This window comes from Lissotriton helveticus, chromosome 3_1 (genome assembly GCF_964261635.1).
Source record: "Lissotriton helveticus chromosome 3_1, aLisHel1.1, whole genome shotgun sequence".
Classification (NCBI taxonomy): Eukaryota; Metazoa; Chordata; class Amphibia; order Caudata; family Salamandridae; genus Lissotriton; species Lissotriton helveticus.
The window spans coordinates 1,775,366,995-1,775,389,638 of NC_136061.1; the positions used below are offsets into that span (position 1 = coordinate 1,775,366,995).

Consider the following 22,644-nt stretch of genomic DNA (forward strand, 5'->3'; position numbering starts at 1 on the left):
CTGGTTCATGTGGAATTTGGACACCACCTTCGGCATGAAGTGTGGGTCAGTCCTCATCACAACCCTATCATTGTGTATTTGTATGTAGGGTTCTTGTAGCGTCAGCGCCTGAAGCTCGCTTACTCTGCGTAAGGACGTTATTGCAACCAGGAAAGCGGTTTTCATAGTTAGCATCTTTAGGGAGGCCTTGTGAAGTGGTTCAAAGGGCTCTTTCATGAGTTCTATGAGGACTATGTTCAAGTTCCATGCAGGTGGCGGCACCCGCTTGGGTGGTGCGATCCTTTTCGCTCCTTCCAGGAATCTCTTCACCACCTGTGATGTGAAGAAACTCCTGCACGTTTCTCCCCTTGTGTAGGCGACTATCGCTGCCAAGTGAACTCTTAACGAGGATGAGCTACGGTTCTTCTCCAGCAAGTGCGTCAGGTACTTTAGCACTGTGGAGTCCTTCTTCATTTTAGTGTGAAGACCTTCTTTTCTGCACCACATTGTGAATCTTTTCCATTTTGCAACATAGCACTTCCGAGTGCTGGGCCTTCGTGCCTCCTGAAGGACCCTCAGGGTGCTTTCTGGCAGTCTCAAATGTGCGAACTCTATGTCCTCAGGAGCCACGCTACTAGGCTCAGGCTCTCTGGCTCTGGGTGTAGCACCTCTCCGTTCTGCATGGAGAGTAGGTCTTTCCTCTTGCCGAATCTGTGGGGTGCACACTGTGTCATCTCCATGATCTGCGAGTACCATGTCTGTCTGGCCCACTGTGGCGCGACCAGTATCAGGGTCATGTTGCTCGCTCGGCACTTGCTCAGCACTCTGTGCATCAGTGGTATCGGGGGGAAAGCGTAAGCAAATGTCCTTGACCAATCTATCCATAGGGCATTCCCCAGGGACCCCTCCTCGGGCTGTCTGGATGCAAAGTTTTGGCATTTTGCATTCCGGCGTGTGGCAAACAGGTCCACTGATGGTGTTCCCCATCTGTCGAACAGCCACCTCGTCTCTTGAGCATTGAGCTCCCACTCGTGGGATGCCGATGTCTGTCTGCTGAGCCTGTCTGCCTGTATGTTGTCCTTCCCTGGTAGGTGTATGGCTAGCAGGTCTATCTTGAGAGGGATGGCCCATCTCCATATCTCCTGCGCCAGCGTTGAAAGCGGGGCTTACTGTGTGCCACCCTGCTTGTTGATGTAGAACATCGCGGTGGTGTTGTCTGTTTGTAGCAACACCTTGTGCTTGTACAGTCTTGTTTGGAAAGCTTTCAGTGCAAGGAAGATTGTCTTCAATTGTAGGTAATTGATGTGCTTTGTCGCATCTGCTGGCGTCCACAGTCCCCTCACCTTGAGCTCCTCCATGTGAGCGCCCCATCCCTTCAGGGATGCGTCTGTGGTGATGGTCACTGTTGGCGTTGGGGGCGTTAGAGGCTTTCCCCTGGTTATGTTCTCCATGGTCCACCATGTCATCTCCTTCTGCACTGCGTGCGTTACAACCACTAGATCCTCCCAACTGCCTGTAGCTTGTGACCATTGCTCCTGCAGCCATTCTTGAATGGGTCTCATGTGGAGACATACATTTGGTACCAGGTGGATGCATGATGCCATCATCCCCATGATCTTGCTCGCAGTCCTCACTGTCCGAGCTTGTCCCTTCCGGTAGAGGCGAGTTTCCTTCACCAGCGCCCTCGCCCTCTTCTCGCTGGGGAACACCTTGCCCTGTAAGGTGTTGATCTGTGCCCCCAGGAAGATCTTCACTTGTTCCGGCTCCATTGATGATTTCTTCCAATGGATGGAGAACCCCAGGCTTATGAGCGTGCTCGTCACTGTATGTGCGTGCTGCTTGCATTTCTGGTATGAGTTTGCTTTCACCAGCCAGTCGTCCAGGTAGGGGTATACGTGTATTCCCTGCCTTCGTAGGTGCGCTGCGACTGCTGCGAGGCACTTTGTGAAGACCCTTGGTGCCGATTTTAGCCCGAAGGCTAGTGTCGTGAACTGGTAGTGGCTTTCTCCGATGGTGAACCTGAGCATATGCTTGTGCTTTCTGTTCATTGGGATGTGCAGGTAGGCGTCCTTGAGGTCTATCGTGACCATGAAGTCCCCGATCTGCAGTTGCGGGAGCACCTCTTGCAGGGAGGTCATTTTGAATTTTTGCGTTCTTATGAATTTGTTCAGGAACCTTAGGTCCAGAATGGGTCTCATTGTCTCGTCTACTTTTGGTACCAGTAAGTACGTTGAGTATATTCCTTTGTTTCTTTCCTTGAAGGGTACCCGTTCTATGGCCTGCTTCTGCAGGAGTTCTTAAGCTTCTTCCTGAAGACGCTATAGCTGTTTGCTTGCTAGTGGTTTTCTTTTTGGTTTTCTGCTTGTTGGCCTCCCCTCCAACTCTATGCAGTATCCGAATTGGATGATGTTGAGGATCCATTTGTCTGATGTGATTTCTCTCCATTCTTGGAGGTAAAATCTTAATCTTCCTCCCACTGGTGTTATGTGGTCGTAGATGTCTAGCTTGTCTTGACCCCTCTGTACGTGCTGCCCCCTGGGATCTTTTCTGTGGGCTGGCACACGGAGTTTTTTAAAGTCACTTAGAGGCGGGCTGCTGTCTCCCTCTTCTATTCTGTCCACGTCCATTTCCTCTCCCTCGAAAGGACTGGCCTCTTTGTTGGTACTGCCAGGGCTGCTTCTGCTGACCCTGCGAGTCTGCCTGGTGCGTTTGTTGGAAAGCCTGGTGTGATGTACCTGGCTGGTTTCCACCTCTCCCGCCAGGCCTCTGTGACGGGGTGCCCCTATTGTTGCCTCTGAACTGCAATGCTCCCATGGACCTTGCTGTTTCGTTATCCTTTTTTAGTTGACTCAGCTTCTCATCATCTGTTGTTCCGAAAAGCGTATCGCCGTTGAACGGTGTGTTCAGGATGCTGTGTTGCACCTCGGGTTTGAAACCTGAAATCCTGAGCCAGGCGTGTCTTCTTTCAGTGACACCCATCATCATGAGCCTGCTGGAGGTGTCTGCTCCATCCAGGGCCGTCTTGAGGCAAGAATTTGCCGCGTTCTTCCCTTCTTCAACCAGTTTTTCGGCCTTCTGCCTGGCATCCTGGGGCAGGTCCTTCACCAACTGCCCCAGCTCCTCCATGATCTGGTACATGTGCCTGTTTATCAGGGCGTTGGAATTAGCCATGCGCCACTGGGTCGCGGCATTCCGTTCGATCCTTCTGCCCACCAGATCCATCCCTTGCTCTCCTTATCCGGTGGTGGTCCAGAAGTAGTGGGCACGTTAGCCCTCTTTCTTGCTGTGGCCGTGATTATGGAGTCTGCGGAGACAGTGCCCTGAATGTAGGGTGGGTCCTTTGAGGAATGCTTGTATTTCTTCTCTGTTCTGGGAGTTACAGCCTTGCATGCTGCGGTTTCCCTGAATGCTTCCTTCCCCTGAGCCAAGACGCTGTCGAGCATTGGTAGGTACTGGCTCCTTGTTTGTGTGGGGAGCAATGTCTCTAGAAGGCAGTCTGCTTTCTGCTTCTCTTCGTCGAGCTTGAGTTTGAAAGCTGCTGCGGCAGACTTTATCACCGAGTTGTAGGCCCCGATGTCGTCTGGCGGCGAGGGCCTCGAGGGATATGTGTCGACCGCCTCCTCTGGGCTGTCTGTGTCGACATCTAGGTAATCCACCTCCTGTAAGTCAGAGGGGGCCAACTCGGCGTCCGTCCTGCTGTCCTCTTCCTCCCCATAGTTGTAACTATAGTAGGGACTCTCGTCATCTTCCTGGTCGTCGACCACCTCGACGTCTTGGTCTTGTTCCTCGGCGACCTCGTCTTCTTCCTCGACCACCTCCACCACTGGTGGCTTGGTCTTGTGTGGAATCGTGAAAGTTTTCATCTTTGCGTCGAATTCTTTCTTCCGCTGCAAGATGTTTTCCATTTCGGCCTCGAGGCGCCTTCTCTTTTTCTCCATCTCGGCTGCGTGTTCCGCGTCGGATGGTTCGGCCTCTCTTTTCGGCGGTTGGCTCAGCGCCGTGCTTTTCGGTGCCAGAGGCTTCGACGCCGAACCGGGTTTCGGGTCTCTGGTCGGCGTCGGTGCTTTAGGGTCCTTCTCCCTCGGCATCGATCGATCCTTTTCGGGGACGATTTTCGACGACTTTTGCTGTTCAACAGCTCTCAGCGCCGGGGACTCCTTCTCAGAGGGTCTGCTGGGCCTGTGAGTAATCGCGGGCACCAGGTGTCTTGGCGCCGGCGCTTTCGGGGCCTTGCCCTCGTTTTTTCAAGACTCTTGAGTCTCTCGGGTTCTTGGGGGCCGGAGAGTCTCCTACCTTATCAGAAGTCTTGGTGTAATCGGTCTCTACGACCGTGTAGCTGTCGTCTTCGGCAGCAGCGTTGTCCTCTTCCTCGGAGGACATCCCCAGCTCGTAGAGGGATTGAGTCGGGCCTTCCCCTGCAGGGTGGCGTGCGCTACCCTCTGTCTCTCTCTCACACGAAGGGTCTTCGGGGTGAAGGCGGAGCAGGCGTTGCAGTCCTCGCTTCCGTGATTTACCGGTAGGCAAAGGTTGCAAACCGGGTGCTGGTCCTTCCGCGCGTACTTGTGGTGGAACTTGAATGGCGTGTTGTCCATCATCGAGCGCTCAGGGCCTCCCTGGTTGCGTGTTCGTCGACGTTCGTCAAAGATCTCGATGAATTCTCCTTTGCTGGTTCTTGGTCGATAAAGTCTCCTGGAGTCTTCAGATGATTTTTCTTTCCAATTTCTGTATTTTCCTTCTTCTTTCTCCAAAAATGTCTGGAGCCCAAACGGGAACGATCCAGACCCGACCGCGGAAAAAAAGAATCTGAAGATGGCGTCCAAGAGTGGGACCCAACCACAAGACTGCGGAATAATGCACAGCATAGTGAATCCAGAAAGATTCACGCTGCAAAACATCATGGCAGACGAAAGTAGTCTGCAACCACAATATATAACCAAGAAGGACAACAAGTCAGGAACACATGAGCAAAGAAAATCCACCAGAAGACGGCACCAGAAAGTAACGTCATATCCCCAGTAAGAAACCTATAATTGGAGGCAGATTCAAGAGACTACAAGCCAATGGACCGCAGGGGAGGTAAGAGACCCCAAGACGATAGAGAAGGGGATAGCGGGGGTGGAGAACCGTGAGCAGATCCCACACTGGACAACCCAGTGCATATTGCTGTAAAAGGGACACAAGACATGGGCATACCATCTAATCACAAGAATGGGCAGAGCAGAGCAAGCAAAACAGAATGTAGTATTCTGTGTAGGAGTGAAGTGAAGTGAAAGACTGCACCCCGCAGAAATACACATTCACCCGGAGAGAGATGCATGCAGAAAACCCAATCTGAAAAGGTCCTCGCAGAACAGGGAGGATGGGCGGGCGTTAAGGAATCTGCGGCTAGACTGTCTCTCTACCAGATACATCGTTACCGAAGGTAAGTAACTCGTCCATCTGATAGAGACCTCTATCTGCAGATTCCTCAACTTAGAATAGATACCAAAGCCATACCCACAGAGGTGGCGGGTCTGCGACAGAACCCTACCAAGTTCCCAAGAGAACTTAGCCGTCAGCATGGTGGGGACCGCAAGCCAGCGCAGCCACACCAGACCACGAAGCCCTGAAAAGAGCAGGAAACAGTGGGAGGACAAGGCACCACAAGCTGTTAAAGAACAGCACGAACACCTCGTATGTAGATGCGGGTTGAAAGAAAGTAAGCATAAGCGAGAACTGTTGGTGCGGAAGTGAGAGTTCATGGCTTTGCAAGAAGAGGAACGGAGCCTAGGCTTTGATGGATCTGCAGGATCCGATGAGTCGACTGCAAGTAAAACCCAGAGATAACAAACTGGCATGACAGGGCCAGCGCATACCTGTCCAGTATGCACAACAGTGGAAAAAGGACACTGTCTAACCCGCACCAGGCAAAATACGTGGGACAGCAGTGGCAGGATGCTGACCCATGGCCAGCAAGTGTCAGTAGCACCAGAAACACAAGAAACTCCAGCACACAGACGCCCTGTCACAAGACATGTGAGAGGGCTGACTGCAACAAGCAGAAGCACCCAAAACAGACCTACAGTAAAAATGATAGGCATGTGGAAGACAGGAACACACCTAAGCATACTGTGTGGGCGCTAGAACCACAGGAAGCATAGGAAAAAACCTTGTAGGGTAGTGGGAGCAGCCCAGGCGTGAAGGAAGAATTAGCAAGCAGGCTATCAGTAAAAAGGGGTTATATGTCAAGTTGGACACCCACACAAGAGCTCGTAGAATGAGCAGACCAGGGCGAACGTTGTCTGCGCAATTTCGCTGTGCGAAGAGCATACAGCAGATATAGATTAAGAAGAGAACGTAAAAAGCTGCGTAACATAACACAAGACTATGGTACACGAAAAGTACAAATAGTCATGCGGAAGCAGAATTGGACAGGACAAAAGTCCGGACCTGTAAGCAACATCAGCCACCCGCCCGGGAGGAGCCACGGTCCCCCGCTTGACAGATGAGGAGATTGAGCCAAACACGATAGTGGAAACAGGCAGGACCAAGCTAATGGCCCAGGGACTCAAAGAGCGAGTATCCTGAAGAGAACACTACCCTTGATAGTGTTACAGCAGGAAGCCAAAGTAGAAGTGTGGAAAACACCTGTGCAGAAGCAGCAGGAAAAGAGGAAAAAGCTCCTATTGGGGAAGTGCCCAGAATGGAGTGCACAAGGCCATGTACAGCATAGACGTACATGGCGAAGATGCCACCTTTAAGAACATGACCAGACATGGCTGAAGTACGAGTGATCCTTACCCAACCCGAAGAGGGGAGGGTGGAACCAGTACCGCAGAAGCGGAGGAAAAGAACGTAAACACCCTATGATAGCGAATCATATTAGGGTGCACTCCCAGTATGTGCAAACACCAAAGAAGCGTGCTGCACAGTCCCTCCGCCCTGGCGTCAAACCCGAAGGCAACGCACACTGTTCATCGATGCCAAAGACGTCACAAAAATGCCTGAAAAACAGGCCAAGGAACCGCTGGTTTTCCTGGACCCGCGTTGGGACACGGAAAAGAAGAAAACTGACTTAAGCGTGCCGGGAGGGTGAGGGACATTTATAGCTCCGCTGACATTACGTCCGAGTACGACGTCAGGGCGGCGCCGCCCGCCGGCGCGCATAGGTGCTGCTGCGGAAAGTTTCATGGATCCAGTCTTACGCCTGGGGATATTCTAAGTTAAGGAATCTGCGGCTAGATGGCTATCAGATAACCGTATTCCAATCTAGGAGCACCATCTAATTTGGACCACACTCAAAAGTTTCTATGCTGGATAACAAACCATTTAGTGTTGCATCTCACGTAGAGACGGATACCAAATATCAAACGATTCTAGACATCAAAAAGTGGCATGGGAATTTTTTTTTTGCATTGCCGATCAATTAACTGCCACAAAGAGGACATCAACAACTACCTTTCAAAACCCAGAAATGATGTGCAAGGTCAGCTACAGGTAAAAGCGGAATGAGGTTCTCTCACTGGTCAACATGAAGTGTGAATTGATGTTTCATGCAGTGCCAGATGTAATTTCCCACAGGTTTTTAAAGGTGTCTTACAGTTTCTTTTTTGTGGTTTTTTATGGTGAAAGAGATGAACAAGTGCTCAAAGCTATCATTGTGCAACCAAATTGTATGTAACTAGATAAACAATGATGAGCCCATTTCGGCCCCATGCAAGGAATCTGAAAGCTTGGCATGCCCACTGGTTTTGGAGCCCAATAAGTGCAGCTATACATGCAATGAAACGACACCTCACTGGATTAACAGACATATCAAAAGTATGACTCTCTGCACTAAAACGTATAACATAAAAGGTGTATTTATACAGCACTCTTAAGAAGGCGCTTTCTTGGTGCCAGATGGTTTTACCACCGTTTTGATATAGGGAGATGCTCACAGTGATATTTCTAAAGTTATATTACCATGGCCAGCCATGTCTTGACATGCAATGCAAGAATGGACACCGCTTACTCACATGCAAACAGCACCTTCAAAACTTCTGCACAATTGGCAAGCACAGAAAGCCAGAGAACAGTGATGGGCGATGTACAGATGACTTTGTTGTATGGTAGTTCTATAAAAACACTGAACACAAATATGGGATTGGGAAGGTAGGATGAACTGGGAAACTGGGTTTATACCTATGTGCAGACAAGGGGGAATGGATGCATGGTCACGCTGTGAAAGGGAGGAGTCAAAAGAACGTCTTACCAGCAAAAACGCAGGCAATAAGACAACAAAATCCACAAGGTAGCGAGATCTGTAGTTAGGCTGTGCAAGAAATGGCAAAGTCCTGACAGACATCACCCTGTGAAAACACCAAATTTCAGATGTTACATTGCAGACACCCATTGGAGCAGGACGGAGCCAGCATCGTAAAGGGAAGGCATGCTACTACTGTGCATCACAAAAGGCATGCTCTTACTGGCGCTATACAGTGAAGCGATCTCCTTATTCCCCCTACACAATCCCAATATTTGGACACCCACATACCATAGCATCATCAACACACCACTGATAATAGCCTTGTGTTGAAGATAACTATTTATGTGGAAGAGCGCTGTATTTTTTTAATATCATTTGCAGCGTTGACAATTTCAAATGCCACCTCCCACACGCACATACACACATCTTCTACCCACTTACATAGGGCTCAGACTCTCTTCGCTCCTAAAACAATGGAATAATGTGTTTAAATAACATTTTTAAAAAGGATTACTGGTTTAAAAATATATTTTATTACAGCGAGTCCAAAACAATATTGTAACAAGAAAGAAGGGTAACATTGGATATAAATGTAACCAGTATTTTCCCCTCAACACTTTTTTTGCTAACTCCCAGAAACCTCAACAGTTCTTCACCAACTGTGATCAATATTTGATCTCCCCTCATGCCCACGTGACCTCAGAGGGGAAGGAGGGAACCCCAGGAATGCTGTACCTTCACAGACTACATCTGTGTACACCAGACGCTGATGCAGACTACACTCAACTCTCACAATAAAATAACACTTAGTGGTATTTATTTGGTTTGCTTTTGCCCTCCTTTTACCTCAACATACAATTGTTGCCAGGAATCCGTTATACAGGAAGCAGGCATTTTCCTTCAGCAGGTACGGGTAGTTAAGGCAATTACAGAACAGCCCCAACATTATGACTTCTGCAGTCGCATGCCGCAGGAAAACAATGAAAGGAGCACCAAGCCTATTATTGGACAAGCGACCCCTCATTAAAAAAGAGACAGTACATCTTTATTACACCAACCAGAGGTTATTTGTGAAGCGGGGCCAAATGTCTCCAATCTCTTCCCCCAGCAATGCAATTACCAGAAAGTCTTCTGTAAAATCACCCAGAAGGTCATAAAATGACATTTCTAGCAAAGGATCAGTGTTCTCAAAACTGTGTCTTTGTCTCCAAGATAGAACAGACACACAATCTTCATTGGCCTGCCAATTACAGAGCAGACTGGATTCAAAACAAAAACCCATAGTGCCCTCCCATCTCCTCCAACCCTCAGGAGGCCTCTCTAATACAACGCCCTAAGAATGCGAAGAGAGTCAAATGGACACAGGGGAACCTGGGGAATATTTAACTACAGGATGATTGGTGTCTCTTCCTAAAACACCCCGAGGAATCTCCAAGATAAAGTCCATTGTCTTGAACAAGGAAAAGTGATTAACTGAGCAGGATAATGGGGAGCAGGACACAAGGAAAGAGGTGGAAGGTTACATATAAACGGATGCTTCTGCAAAACAAAACAAAAACCTTATACAAAAGATTTTTTTTTTTTTTAAATCGCAATAATGAAACTTCTATTTATAAATTGTTTAACATGATGACATGACATTTTACAGCACAATATCGGTCAACATACAAAAATATCATAAAAAGTATACAAAAGTGTGCAAAATCCCCAAGCAGCTTTGTTTTCAAGTATTGCCAACAACATTAAGAGGTGCTTCATCAAATCTGTACCCCTGATATTACAAGAACACAGGGAATACATGCAATACTTGTCCTAGTCACACCTAAGGAACCGAAAGTCAACAGGCCTTCGATTATGTCTAGGGTGATCCAAACAAGCAATCAAATTAAGGACAAGCACCTCACTGATGCAAACTCACCCATTCCCTCCCCCTCCCAAAAATTAACTATGATCAACAAACTTTTCAACCTCATGAGAACTATGAATAAGCATCTGTCAGATCTCATTATCCATAATGAGCAGAGGGAACCAAGTCAAGATGAAAACCATTCAAGAGTCAAAACAGTGCAGAGCAGCCCATAAACACCACCGAATATAGTGTAGAGCAAACCTTAGTCAGTGTAAACCTCCCCAAAATGTCTGTAACAAGGACAGTACAAAAGGGAGGGAATTGAATTACAGCAGTAAAGGAACACCCGCACTAAGTGCAGACTCTTCAATAAATGTATCCTTCAGCAGTCAAGAAAACCCTTTGTAGAATATATGGATATCTTCAACGCTCTTTTAAATAATGATAGCTTCCGGTGGTATGAACAGTGAATGAAAGGGAACCCCAAAAGCTTTACTAACTTCCAATCCTTTAAGGCAAAATTCAAGGGAACTTCACCATCAAGCACACTACACCTGAAAGACCTGGCCATTAATGAAACTGCACCAGCATGGGCCAGGCCCATTACCAAGGATAAACTGATCGCCTGCCAATGACAGATCGCAAGCAAACCCCTCTATACACAAAATACAGAATACAAATTAATGCACAACCCTGGAATCCTTAATGAGAATTGGGGTTATCCTTAATGTATATTCCTAAAAAGTGTCACAGTGACTCTAAACATCTTTAACCAATGACGACCGAACCCTTAGTCACGCAGTGGCCATCATAAGTTAACTATACACCTGTATGAAAACGAGTGATGCCAAGCTGCTTCTAGAAAAGGCCCATAAATCGCTCCCCACAATACTACATCTATGCTTTCTCTCCTACTGGCTGGCCCACAAGTCTCGGTAAAGTACTGGGTGCTTCTTCTGGTCCCTGCCGTGCATCTTCATAATACATGTTCCTTCAACTTAAGAGACTTTTTGGGCATACCACGGGCAAGGAACTAGGACAGTGACAAACTGTTCTGAATTGTTGCCCATCAGCACCTTAATACAAATTAAATGGAGGCTGGAAAGTATGGTACAAAAAAATTATTGCTGTATTTCAGGCCCTTGCTCACGATGTACACACACTCTGCGCAGCTTGCCGATGCAATGAACTTTGTGAATGGAGGAGACAATACACATGTAAGCATGTATTACTGCTGACAGTCCAGAAGGTCTTCATTAGAGAGGCACTCAAAAGCCCTAGCTTTACACACTGCATCACGACTTGGGGTGTTGGTAATGCTTGGTGTTCACAAGTAGCAATTGAGCAGCTAAGTTCAGCAACGCTGTATTAAACAACTATATCAAAACAAGGCAACCTATGGCTGAAGTCCATCTTTGGAAGCCAGAAAAAGAGACTGCTCCTCTCCGCGGTGTACAGTGCATCTGTTGGTGTCACGTCACGCACATGCACAGAACAGGCACGGGAAAATCAACTGTGACACTAGAGGACTCCGCCTACCATGTTGTTGTCAGTCTTTGCCTCAAAGGAGGAACTTGGTTTGGGAGCAGGGAGAATTCCCGAATCTGGCTGCACAAAGCCTCGTTGGTCAATCAGACTGAAAAAAGAAAAGGCAAGTAAGCAACTTAAGAGCAAAAACATCTAGAATACAGATGTGCACCCAGAGGATGCCATTAAGAGACAATCATGTAGCACAGCTTGAAAGTAAGCAAAATATGAAGCCAGGTAAATACAGTGCATCTGTTCACAACATTTGGGGTTGCTTCAAGCCTACTGCAGAGAATGCAACTTGGATGCCCAAGTGGTGATGTGATTCTTCGAGAATGGAGGGTGTAGAAGTGTCCTTTCACAAACCAAAAGGTATATGGCCTTTCCTTACTAGAGGACAGATACTTATGCATTTGTAGAGATACAGTAGATGTCTTCTATATAAGGATGCAAAAATAAGGTGTCCTTTTTCATTGGAGTTTTGGTATGCATATTAACAGAGTAGATGTCCTTATTCCAGCAGTTGGGGGTTCTTCGCTTATAAATATCCGAAAAAGTTGTATATCTGAATTAGGAAAGTATCTGACCCAGCTTTCAGCTACCTGACAGGGAGTAATGGGGGAACCGTGCATAACATGGACTCTCCTCCATCCAAAATGAACGCTTTCTGACCAGCACTCCCACCACCTGCTGTGCCTCCTGAAACTGTTCGTAGCTCCTTATCGGAGCAGAGAGCCAGTGGCTGTTCAGACTGACTCAAAGAACCCAGTCACAAGACAGAAATTCATCACGACAACGGTTGTAGCCTACTCTATCTATGTCATGGCAGTAGAAAAAACAGGTTTAGACTCTGGTATCAGAGCTTGTGACGCTCAGCAAGTGTGATATATAAAAAAGACAGACGGGTAACCGTAAATAATGGGGATATTTTTCACCAAAGGGGTTCTGAGTGATATGAAACCGACAACAGGAGCGAAATTACAGAGTTGTCGAGGTCACTCAGAGACCACTTGTGGAGATATCGGCATATAAACTTATGTTTGAGGCTAGGGTGGTCTGTCTTTTGATTGCAGTGGTGTAAGCAGGGCTAGGATTCTAGAGAGATGGATTAAAACACTTCTAGAGAACGTTGCATACTTCAAAATGACAGCTTTTTGATTAGGTGACTCACCAGGTTTGTGAAAGCAGCATTGTGGTTATAGCTTTGAGGGTTGGTTTCCATCACACTGACTTTCACATCAGTTATGCACCTGTGTTATACATTCAGTAAGATGGGTTTCTGCTTCACAGTAGTCTTTTGGAATATAATTATTTGTTTTAAGTTAACACTTGTTTTTTTATTTTGCACAATGTACCCATTACTCACGCAGGGGTGTGGGTCAAGCTCATGAAGTACGGTGTACTTCAAGTGTTACTAAGGGTTAAATATAGTCAATGTGACTATTTACCACAATTTGGGTTTTTGGGACCCCATGTAGCAGTATCTTGGTGTGAGATAATATAAAACATTAAACACCAACTAGTCAGCAAAAACGGAATAAAGAAAAAGTCAAACAGTGCACTTGCACTAAATGGGATGGTGCCGGTATGGAGGCATCAAGGCCACAGCCACCTGAGGGGTGAATATGCATGGAGGTGAGGTAAACAAGCCACTTGAACACTGGATTAAAGTGCAGTCTTACAGAGGAACCGTAGGCAAATACATTTCTGCATGGCTGGAGGTGTTGTGCATTCTTACCTGGGAGGCAGAGGGGAACACAGTACTGCACAGCAGTTTGTGATGATACTTTGATGACTGTAGGGATTTCCAGAGTCTTCTGCATTTTTGCTTGACCATGAACCTTTGATCTGTTTGAGAAATGTCAACATTAGAAGAGAAGGGACACCCACACTCAGTAAAAGTAAGAAGAAGAGGCGCAGGAGCGGAGGGCAGAAGCAGGGCCTGGCTGCTACTCCCTCAATCAGAACAGGCCAGCAAAGCATGCTAACCCCCCAAACCCACTGAGGCGACTCTCTCCTCTCGCCACAGATGAAGCTGTCTACACGCCAGCCACCTGCTACTTGACCTCTAATGATAGCATGTGGTAATACAAGCTGAACAGTGACCAGAAGTAGGGAAAATGTGGATTTTCATGCAGCATTTCTGGGTGTGTAGGCATTACACTTTCCAAAGACTAGAATTTGTAATGGCCAGATTTAGCTGTGGGGGTAGCCTCCAGAATCAGATTTTAGTGTCCTAGCAGCTCACACACAAATGCGGTCAACCCATAATGAGGGCCTAAGTGTTAAGTAGTTGGAAGACCCACACAAATCATCGGAAATAAATTGAAAAAATTAAGATATATTCTCCCTTATACAATAAGGTGATGGATGGAATGTTTGAATTAATCTGAGTCACTGGACATCGATCGGGGCACCATCCAAATCCATTGTTTTTCGTCCACGATGCCACCTCAGTTTGGACACCGTTATATGCAAATCAGCCTTGACCCTGCTCCTCATGGTAACAGTCCAGCCCGAATTGCCACACCAGGTCCTCCCTGAACCAAGATACAAGCAACCTAGGATTAATTTCACCCCCTATACGATGTCATCAGCCATAGGTTCATTTAAGTGGCAAGGTGAGCACGGGACCCACATCTGGGCATACCACTCACACTTAGAGCGTTAACTACAACAGCAATAAGGTGGATAGAAATTAATCTCAGCCACTTGCAATCACTCGGGCTGTATCCCAATCCATCGTGAGATTACCAGTGGCTGAGATAAATTCAAGCATTTCCATCACTTTTTGTATACTTTGGTATATTCCCTCTGAAGACAGAAATTTGGAAATACTAAAGCTGAAAGGTGGTCTTGGCCAGCCCAAAGAGAGAAAAATTACATAAATGACACCTTTTGCGATATACCAGCGAGAACATATAATTTGTACTCCAATCAAAAGGTTATTTAGCATTTGCAAACAAAGGGACTGAGAGAAAGAGAGAAGTCAGATTGTTAGGACCACAAATAAGGCTACTATTTACTAGATTTTAACTACTGAACAAACTGGAACTGAGCCAACAAATACCCACTACTGATATAAGTTACACCCAAATGAGGAGACTTGGTAGGCTTGTACCTCTGCTTTCTATAGATACACGTCGCATTGCAATATCTGCATTAATCTTATCGAAATTACACTATTGGAACTCACTTTACACAGGCATAAAAAGCTCCTTGAAACACAAAATACAGCGTATTCAAAAGCAACCTGCAAGATTAGTTCTTTTAGCTCCTCGATTCTCCAGGAAATCGCCAATGCTACCCAGCTTGCACTGGCTACAAATCAGATACAGACATGAATTTAAATCATTTGTCAGTTCACATAAGACAGTACAACTTGCAGAAACACTTTAGTTAATAGGCTCCACATATAGAAGTCTTACCCAACTCTCTGTTCTGAAAAAAATACTCATTTTGAGAATCCCATGAATAAGGTAAACAATCATGAGGCAATTTTTTTTTATATCAAATCTATAAAGCTGTCCATCTTCTTTGGTGCCACAAGACCCTACCGTGACAAATAAACTTTAATAATTTCATATATACATCATTAATAGTTTAGTGTTTGTTTAAATAAATATGAAACTACAAACTATAATCAAACGTTAATAGTTCTGGGAAAAAAAAGCTTGACATTCATTTTAAAATACACAAAAGCATTCCAAAGTATACAAAGGTCACACATCACTTGAGTCTCAGCCACATTAACAATACGGCAGCATATCCAAATGTGGATTATTATTATTATTATTCATGTCAAATTTAATGACTAAGTTTTGAGAAAGTTGGATCTTGTGTATTCGTAAATGATATTCAAGCAATGTACGTAGAACTGATTCCACTGAGCCCGTCAAATAGCAGGTATATGCAATGTCATCCATTGCATCAATCCAGGCCTCCATGCGCTCAAATTCCATAACCAAATCCGTACATGTAATTAACATTATTGAGAGGTGAGTGACATATTGAAGTATGCTAAGATTTCTTTTGAGATGCATTTAGTCTACATATTACTAAATTTCATGTTTATCTCTCATTTGGGCAAACTGATTTGACTTGGCTCTTAAAACTAGCCTTAAATTGTCTCTCATTGAATAAACTATTGGTTTGCAAGTCTTCAGATTGGAGTACTAAGAGCCACTGCTGACAAAACATTAAGTAGCTCAACTTGCTATACACGGATGATATCCTTCTCTATCTCACATCCACCCAAGAGATCCCGGATTGCCGTATTCGACATCCTAGAAGTTTGGCAGAAATTCTGGATTTCGAGTCAACTGTCAAAAATCGCTCCTGTATGTCCTCTGTGGGGGCCCTTCTCTGCTACCCAGAGACTGCCCCATACCGATAGTTTCAGAAGGCTTCAAATACCTAGGCATATTTATTTCTCTCGACCCCTCGGTTATATACACCCGCAACCTTGTCCCTCCCCTGCAGAGATTCAAATGTGACATCACAAATTGGAAGTCACTCCCACTTTCTCTATTAGGCAAGCGGCCCTTTTTAACATGATGTCCCTGCCCCGTTGCTCTATGCCCTACAAAACTCGGCCGATCCTGTCCCAAACACTTACTTCAAAGAAATTGAAGGGCTCCAACGGGACCTTCTATGGGGCGGGAGACCGTGCATCTCTATCAAAACTCACGCTCAGTTGGTATTACAGTGGAATCGGATTACCAAACATTAAAAAATACTACTGAGCAGCACACCTTACATCAATAAACCACGGCACTTACGGCAGACCTGACTACCCGGGATTCCGTATGGATCGTTGGCTCCTTCCGAACGGAGCCTACATTCGAGCACTATACTCCAAAACAGACGGATACCCACTTGCTGGACCTACCAACAACACAGTTAGGATCTGGCATGCTGCATCCAAATCGCTTGGCTGGAACAATAGGTTGACCCTTGCCACACCCTTGTGGGATTCACATAAGCTAGGAGATATGGGTAATTCCGAAGGTTTCGACAAATCGGACCTAATTGGCATCTCCCACATTAGGGACCTATGGGGTACAGGGGTGCGAAACCCTCCAAAGTCAATACCCACTGGCGGACACGGAGCTTTTCCGATATCTGCAAGTCCGTCACGCACTACAGACAGTTTTGCCCGGTGACTCCTCTCCACTGGAGGACAGCCTGCTAGAGGGCCACCTGCCCGAAAGGGCTATCTCCCTAACCTATCGGAAGCTCATCAACAATATGGACGATCCCCTAATATCACTACGGGAGAAATGGACTGGAGATGGCATCGAATTGGATGCCATCCCCCCCCCCCCCACACACTTCACACAGTGGGTCACACTCGGATGTATGGTCGGTAAAAGGAATATTGCGCAGCTCTGGGGGGCATCACATGCACCCACAATCGCAGATTGGGAAAAAGACCTAGATTGGTGTATGAGAAAAGACTGTATATACAGCCCGAGGCTCCCCCCGAAAATGGTCCAAGATATGGGTCCCTTGGAATGCATACCGTGGTAACATTGGTACCCCTCCTCGTGACCTGGACAGTGATGATCCCCCCCACTGTGATTTCCAACGCACTATTCTACTGTATTTGTGTGAATACTAGCTCTCACTGTACCCTTAGTATTGACCTTTGTGGAACTGTACCTTTTTGTCAAGTCTGTTTAATAAAAAGATTTATAATTAAAAAAAAAGTAGCTCAACTTGGTGACCTAGTTTCCTTGTTTAATAAAAACCTTTCACCAATAGTGTGTAAGCTGGAGTCATAGAGACAGTGATGAACACAAGTGTCTGTATCATTTACCAACCACACCGAGTTTCAATCAAACTCTGGCCTAAAGTTCTCTGCCGGATTTAATTTATAAAATACCTCCGCAAGTCTGTTACGCCCACAAGAATGAATGAAGACCTTATATGTGAGAGCCAAGTAACATCCCCATGAATTATAAGTGGGACAACTTTTGCTTAATTAACCTTTAAAATAGGCATGGGTGCACAGCTTGCAAAAGGGGCAATAAATTAACTTAAAGCACCTACCGGACTAGCATGGTTTTTAGGTCTCGCCTACGCAGTGCGCATGCACTGCATAGGAGACCTTTAGCCATCGTGCAGCTCTTTTTAAAAAAGCACATACTCGTTCTTGTGGCGGCATACGCCTTGCGGGAGTGCGCAATGGTGCGCCACAAGCACGAGTATGTGCTTTTAAAAAGAGCAGACTGCGTGCGCATAGGTACTCATGTTTCACCGCTCTTGTTTGCTTTGCTTTCAGCGCGAGGCATGCACGCTTGTTCTAGGCATGACATCGCTTCGGGGTTGGAAGACTTGTCCCATATATCTTTCTGTGCTTGTAAAAGATCACCATTAAATGCTCCGTTCCCTGTCAGTCCCGCTTCTAATTGGTACATTTGGCGAGTATGGATTTACAGCGGATTGAAATGCAATCTTCTGTTTTAATAGAATTGTGTTTTTAACTAGTAACATAACTTAATAAGGGGGACAGCTTCACAAAGAACCTTGTCGGAGTCCAGCAGTAAATCCCACGTCCCTTTTCTACACTCAGCTCTTCATGAATTAAGGGCTTTCCTTTCTATAACGACACCAGTGGTGAATATCAACGCTGTCGTAATCTTAAGTCCTGGTTTACGAACCATCTCCAGAAATGTTCAAATTTAAAAATAGAAGTTTTCAGCAACACCGGCTAAAAACATAGTATCTAACTTGGTATTTCCTCAAGACAGTCTACGTCACACCTGAGACTACAAGTGGCTACATTGCACACTTGATTAGGTGATAGTGATTTGTTTTTTGCATTTTTACAATTAAACTATGCAGAGGGCACATATTACAGGCAGATATTTGTAAATCAACAGGTAACAGTAGGGCAGGTCCCGAAGTTATCGCTGCAAACAGCTTTCCTTAAGTGTTGCTTTGTAATTCGAATTTAGTTAGTGCCTAATGTGCTTTACCGCCACGTTAAAAAGATTTAATTATTTTTATATACCGCCTTCATTTTATTCAAGGTTTATGCTTGTTCTAACACAATTCCCAACTTGTTGTTGCATTTCTAAAATTGGGTCACTGCTTTTAAATGCCATTTGTAATTTTCTTGTTCTACAATCTACACCATTGGAATACATTTACCTCCTGGAGGCAATAGTTATATAATAGTTTTCAGTGTTTTATTATTTTTATTTTTGTAGCTGCATTTCATTGCCGATAAATTATTCCATTTGTTTTACTTGATTATTATTAACATTATTATTAACATTTATACATATGTTTTTTTTAAATTTGTTTTATTGGGTTTCCAGATATAGCAATACGGCAGACACGTAGAGGTATGTGTTGTGTACATTTTGGTTTGTCTGTTCAGAGCATTACAAAAGAAACTGATACTGGAGCATCTCAACAGACAAGTAGCATTGATCATTGTCACATTTCAATTATTTTAACAACAATCACACAGTTTCCAGGCAGGTGTGTTTACCATAGCATTTATGCATATTGATGTGTACGGACAACACTGGGAAGCAGTACCAATCTCTGTTTTGGTTCAAGATAGCAATCTAAAAGGCTTCGAAATATCATGTGGGTGGGATTGGGTATCTGCATCTCTGGATAGTTCTCAACTCCTGGTCTTCTCTGGAATTTCCTGGATTGCTTGTTTTCTTGAAGATCTTTGTAAATAATGTATTTTTAAAGTCCTAGTGTAGGCTGTCGTCCATGGCTTGTATCCTGAAGCAAGTGGTTATTTATGTTGGTTGAGAGTATTTAACTGGAATGTTGTACTATAGTGATGCTAAGCTGTCCCTGTGTAGATGGCTACCTGTTCCAATAGTATCTTCCGATGATGCTCTCTCTACTTGCTTAAGCTGTGTGTGTGTGCTTTTGGCATAAGTTGCAGTATCCACCCAGGTAGCGAAAGGTAGTCCTGGGTTATGACTAGGTATTGTATAGTAGGATTGTTTACTCACTATATGTTTAATAAAAAGAGTGTGTCCTAGAGGAGTTGAACTTTTAGGAGGTGGCATTTTATTTTTCAAAATGTTTAAATGGCAATGCCTTTGATTTATGTTTGAAAAACCAATGCAGAAATAAAAAAGCATCGTCATTTACAATGCCAATTGCTCAAATTCTCGCAAATGCAAGACCAATTGCATTGCAAATGCTTGTTGTTTGTGTTCTTGGTCTATGGCCAAGCATTTTTATCACACCAATGTGCTATATCTAAGGTTTGAACTTTGTATCAATTGCCAACAAGCATAGGGCGCTCTGCATGAATCAAGACAATGCTTAGGGCACACTGCAGGCCATCAACATTCTAGGAAATATAACACTATTGTTAGCAAAGCCGTACTTCAGGGTCGGATATCACCAGAGTTTTCTCAGAAAAGTTGATCTTGATTTAGTTCACTTTAACTCGATGTGTCGCAGGAATAATAAGGCCTCAGATATACGGCTCAGCTTCACATCTGGGTTTATACTATGTTGCTGTCCACGTTGCTCCAGCCTAGTGCCATGTTAGTGATAGAGCAAGCTTCGCATTGCGACTTGCTCGAGTCATGAACCTCGCCCCTGTGTAATCAATTAATAAATTTGTACGTCTTACTAATCTTTTATTTTATGTATTCGAACGAAGTAGATGAAGCTTGCATATGTGTTTTCTAATACAACTAATCCATGTCCCTAAAACATGTCCGCCGCTTGGAAAATTGCTTCTGCGCATGCGTCAGTCACACTCACGTGACCTGACGTAGTTATAAGTTTGGTGGGAAAGGGTGCGCATGCGTAATACACAGCTTTCATGAATAACGTGGTGATGCTCTTGTGAACGTGTATATGTTGCTAATATTTAAACTGCATAGTATATTTTTATAATGATAAGGTTAAAGTACAAAACCATGATGTGTTTTTCATGCATTCACTTCTATGTTTTAATTTGTTCTCGCTTACTTTTCATGTACTGCGGGAAATGGGGGTCCGAACCGGTTGGGAGCCATATTGAAGGTCCCTTCTGCGCATACTCGTGGTGCACTGAAAGGTGGCAACATTGGACAGTGGAACTCAGCCAGCTGGCAGCCACAGTCAAGATGCTCATGGGAAAGCCACCTCTGCCCTACGAGAACGGAGAAAGTTGCTCCTTATATGATACATTGTGTGTTGCGCTATTGTTTGCTGTACAGCTTCCCATGGGAACCCCAATCTCGCTAGGCGGTACCCAGAGATGCAAAGTAGGCCTCCAAATAGTCTGTTCTGATTGGTGTGTTAACCAAATCCTACCTTAGGACCAATCTAAATTGAGGGATTCTGACACTTTGCAACATTTGGGGGTGGTACACCGTCCCAAAACAGTATATCTACCCTGGGTTCACCTAGGGAAATTGTCCGACTTGTCTGGTTTAGCTGACCTGTCACTGACCCAACGCACTCAATAGGTGACTGAAGATACAGAGCGCTGCGGAGCACTCTGTCCGAAATTTGATCATAGACTAAGGTTTTACTAAACCTTAAAGTGCTGGCGGAGCACTTTGCTGGGAGTTCACTGACCCAATCGGGGTCTTGATCGATAGCTGCAGAGAGGGTGGAGCGCAGGCGTTGCTTCCGAACTGCGGGTGCCGGTCCTGTCCTGAGGGTCCTGTCCTGAGGGTCCTGTCCTGAGGGTCCTGTCCTGAGGGTCCTGTCCTGAGGGTCCTGTCTTGACGGTCCTGTCTTGACGGTCCTGTCCTGATCCTAATCTGGTCTTCCTGTCCTGTCCTGGGTGTCCATTCTGCACCTGCTGTCCATTGAGGGGTATCCTTCCTTGAGGGTTTCCTGTCCTTAACTGACCCGTGGCCAGGGTTTGGTTTCCACACCAGTCTAGGTAAATATCACTCTGAAAACTCTGAATCTTGCACCTTTCTGAATTTCTGTCTTTTGCTTCAATAAAGACATACCTTTGCATATGTTAATTTCCATGCTTTTTTCCGCAACCATTGAATCATAAAGTCATTTGCTTTGGTTTCATAACGTGTTCCTATGTTACCCTACCTGTTAGAAATTATATTTTGCATTGCAGTTTGTCATTTCCTGATATGGTCTAAGAACATCCTTACTTAAACTGTCTAAAGAACTTTTGCCTTAAAGCATAGCGTGTCTCTCTTCATAGACTCTCCTATAGTTATATAAATGTCCCGAACTCCTGTCTCATTTCTTGAGATAATTTCAGAATACTAGTCCTAATCAAGACTATCACATCTTTAGTGATTCATCTTAAACGATCTAATTCCTGATCTTTCAATTTGAATGTGTCCTGGTTCCATTAGTTTATAAATGGTTGCACTGACTTATTTGCTATTTAGCTATATACTTTCTGTTATTTTGATTATTGATTGCTTAATTACTGTGAATTTGATATTTTCTGAATTTTACTAAATTAGATAAAGACTTTAAAACTTCCAGTTGTCCGTGGTCATTTTACAAAGAGTATTGAATGTTATTTGTTGGGTTTGTATTTTGCTGCCTTTCACTTTTACAACTAGCTCCCTGATCCATTGTGGTCATAGGTACCCGCATCGGTGGATGGTAAGTCGGGTATTCTGAAGAATAACGAAAGGAACTCACAAATTATTGATAGTAGACCGTGAGGTCATCCGATCAATGAATATGGTGATTTGAAATATATGGGCCCGAAGCCGGAAGTGGCGAAATTATTGGTCGGGTGACCCGCGCGCTCTATCAGTATTTTTCTGGTAGCAGAGTTATGGTTAGGGAATAGTTAAAGGTTAGGTAGGACTAGTTAGGCTAGCCAAGTTGGTAGCTGCTAGCATTATTGCTGCTACAAGAGCGGCCATTTCGGGGACTTGATCACTCTCTTGAGATGCGTTGCTTTTGAAATGTATGAATTGTTTTAAAATTGCTATTCTTATTCTTATATTGTTATATGTATTAATCCATGCGTATGTAAAACGGTTTGTTAAGTGTTGTCGGAACTCCCCGGGGAAATTGAATGGCAAGTGGTGAATAGAATCCATTTGCCTTGAGGTCGCAGGCTCAAGGAAAGTTAGGT

At 45.0% G+C, this 22,644-nt stretch overlaps 1 protein-coding gene across 5 annotated transcripts in view; it reads right to left on the reverse strand.

Annotated features, from left to right (window-relative positions):
* The window catches only part of ZDHHC18 (zDHHC palmitoyltransferase 18), a 143,478-nt gene that overhangs the window by 14,590 nt on the left and 106,244 nt on the right, over positions 1–22,644 (reverse strand). For all 5 annotated transcript variants that reach the window (XM_078682633.1, XM_078682632.1, XM_078682630.1 and 2 more), the window contains exons 7-9: positions 13,321–13,430; positions 11,595–11,691; positions 8,213–8,309 (exon numbers count right to left, since the gene is read on the reverse strand). In XM_078682633.1, coding sequence (XP_078538759.1) covers positions 8,268–8,309; positions 11,595–11,691; positions 13,321–13,430 — 249 coding nt within the window. In that variant the 3' untranslated portion in view covers positions 8,213–8,267. The remainder of the gene's footprint in view (positions 1–8,212; positions 8,310–11,594; positions 11,692–13,320; positions 13,431–22,644) is intronic.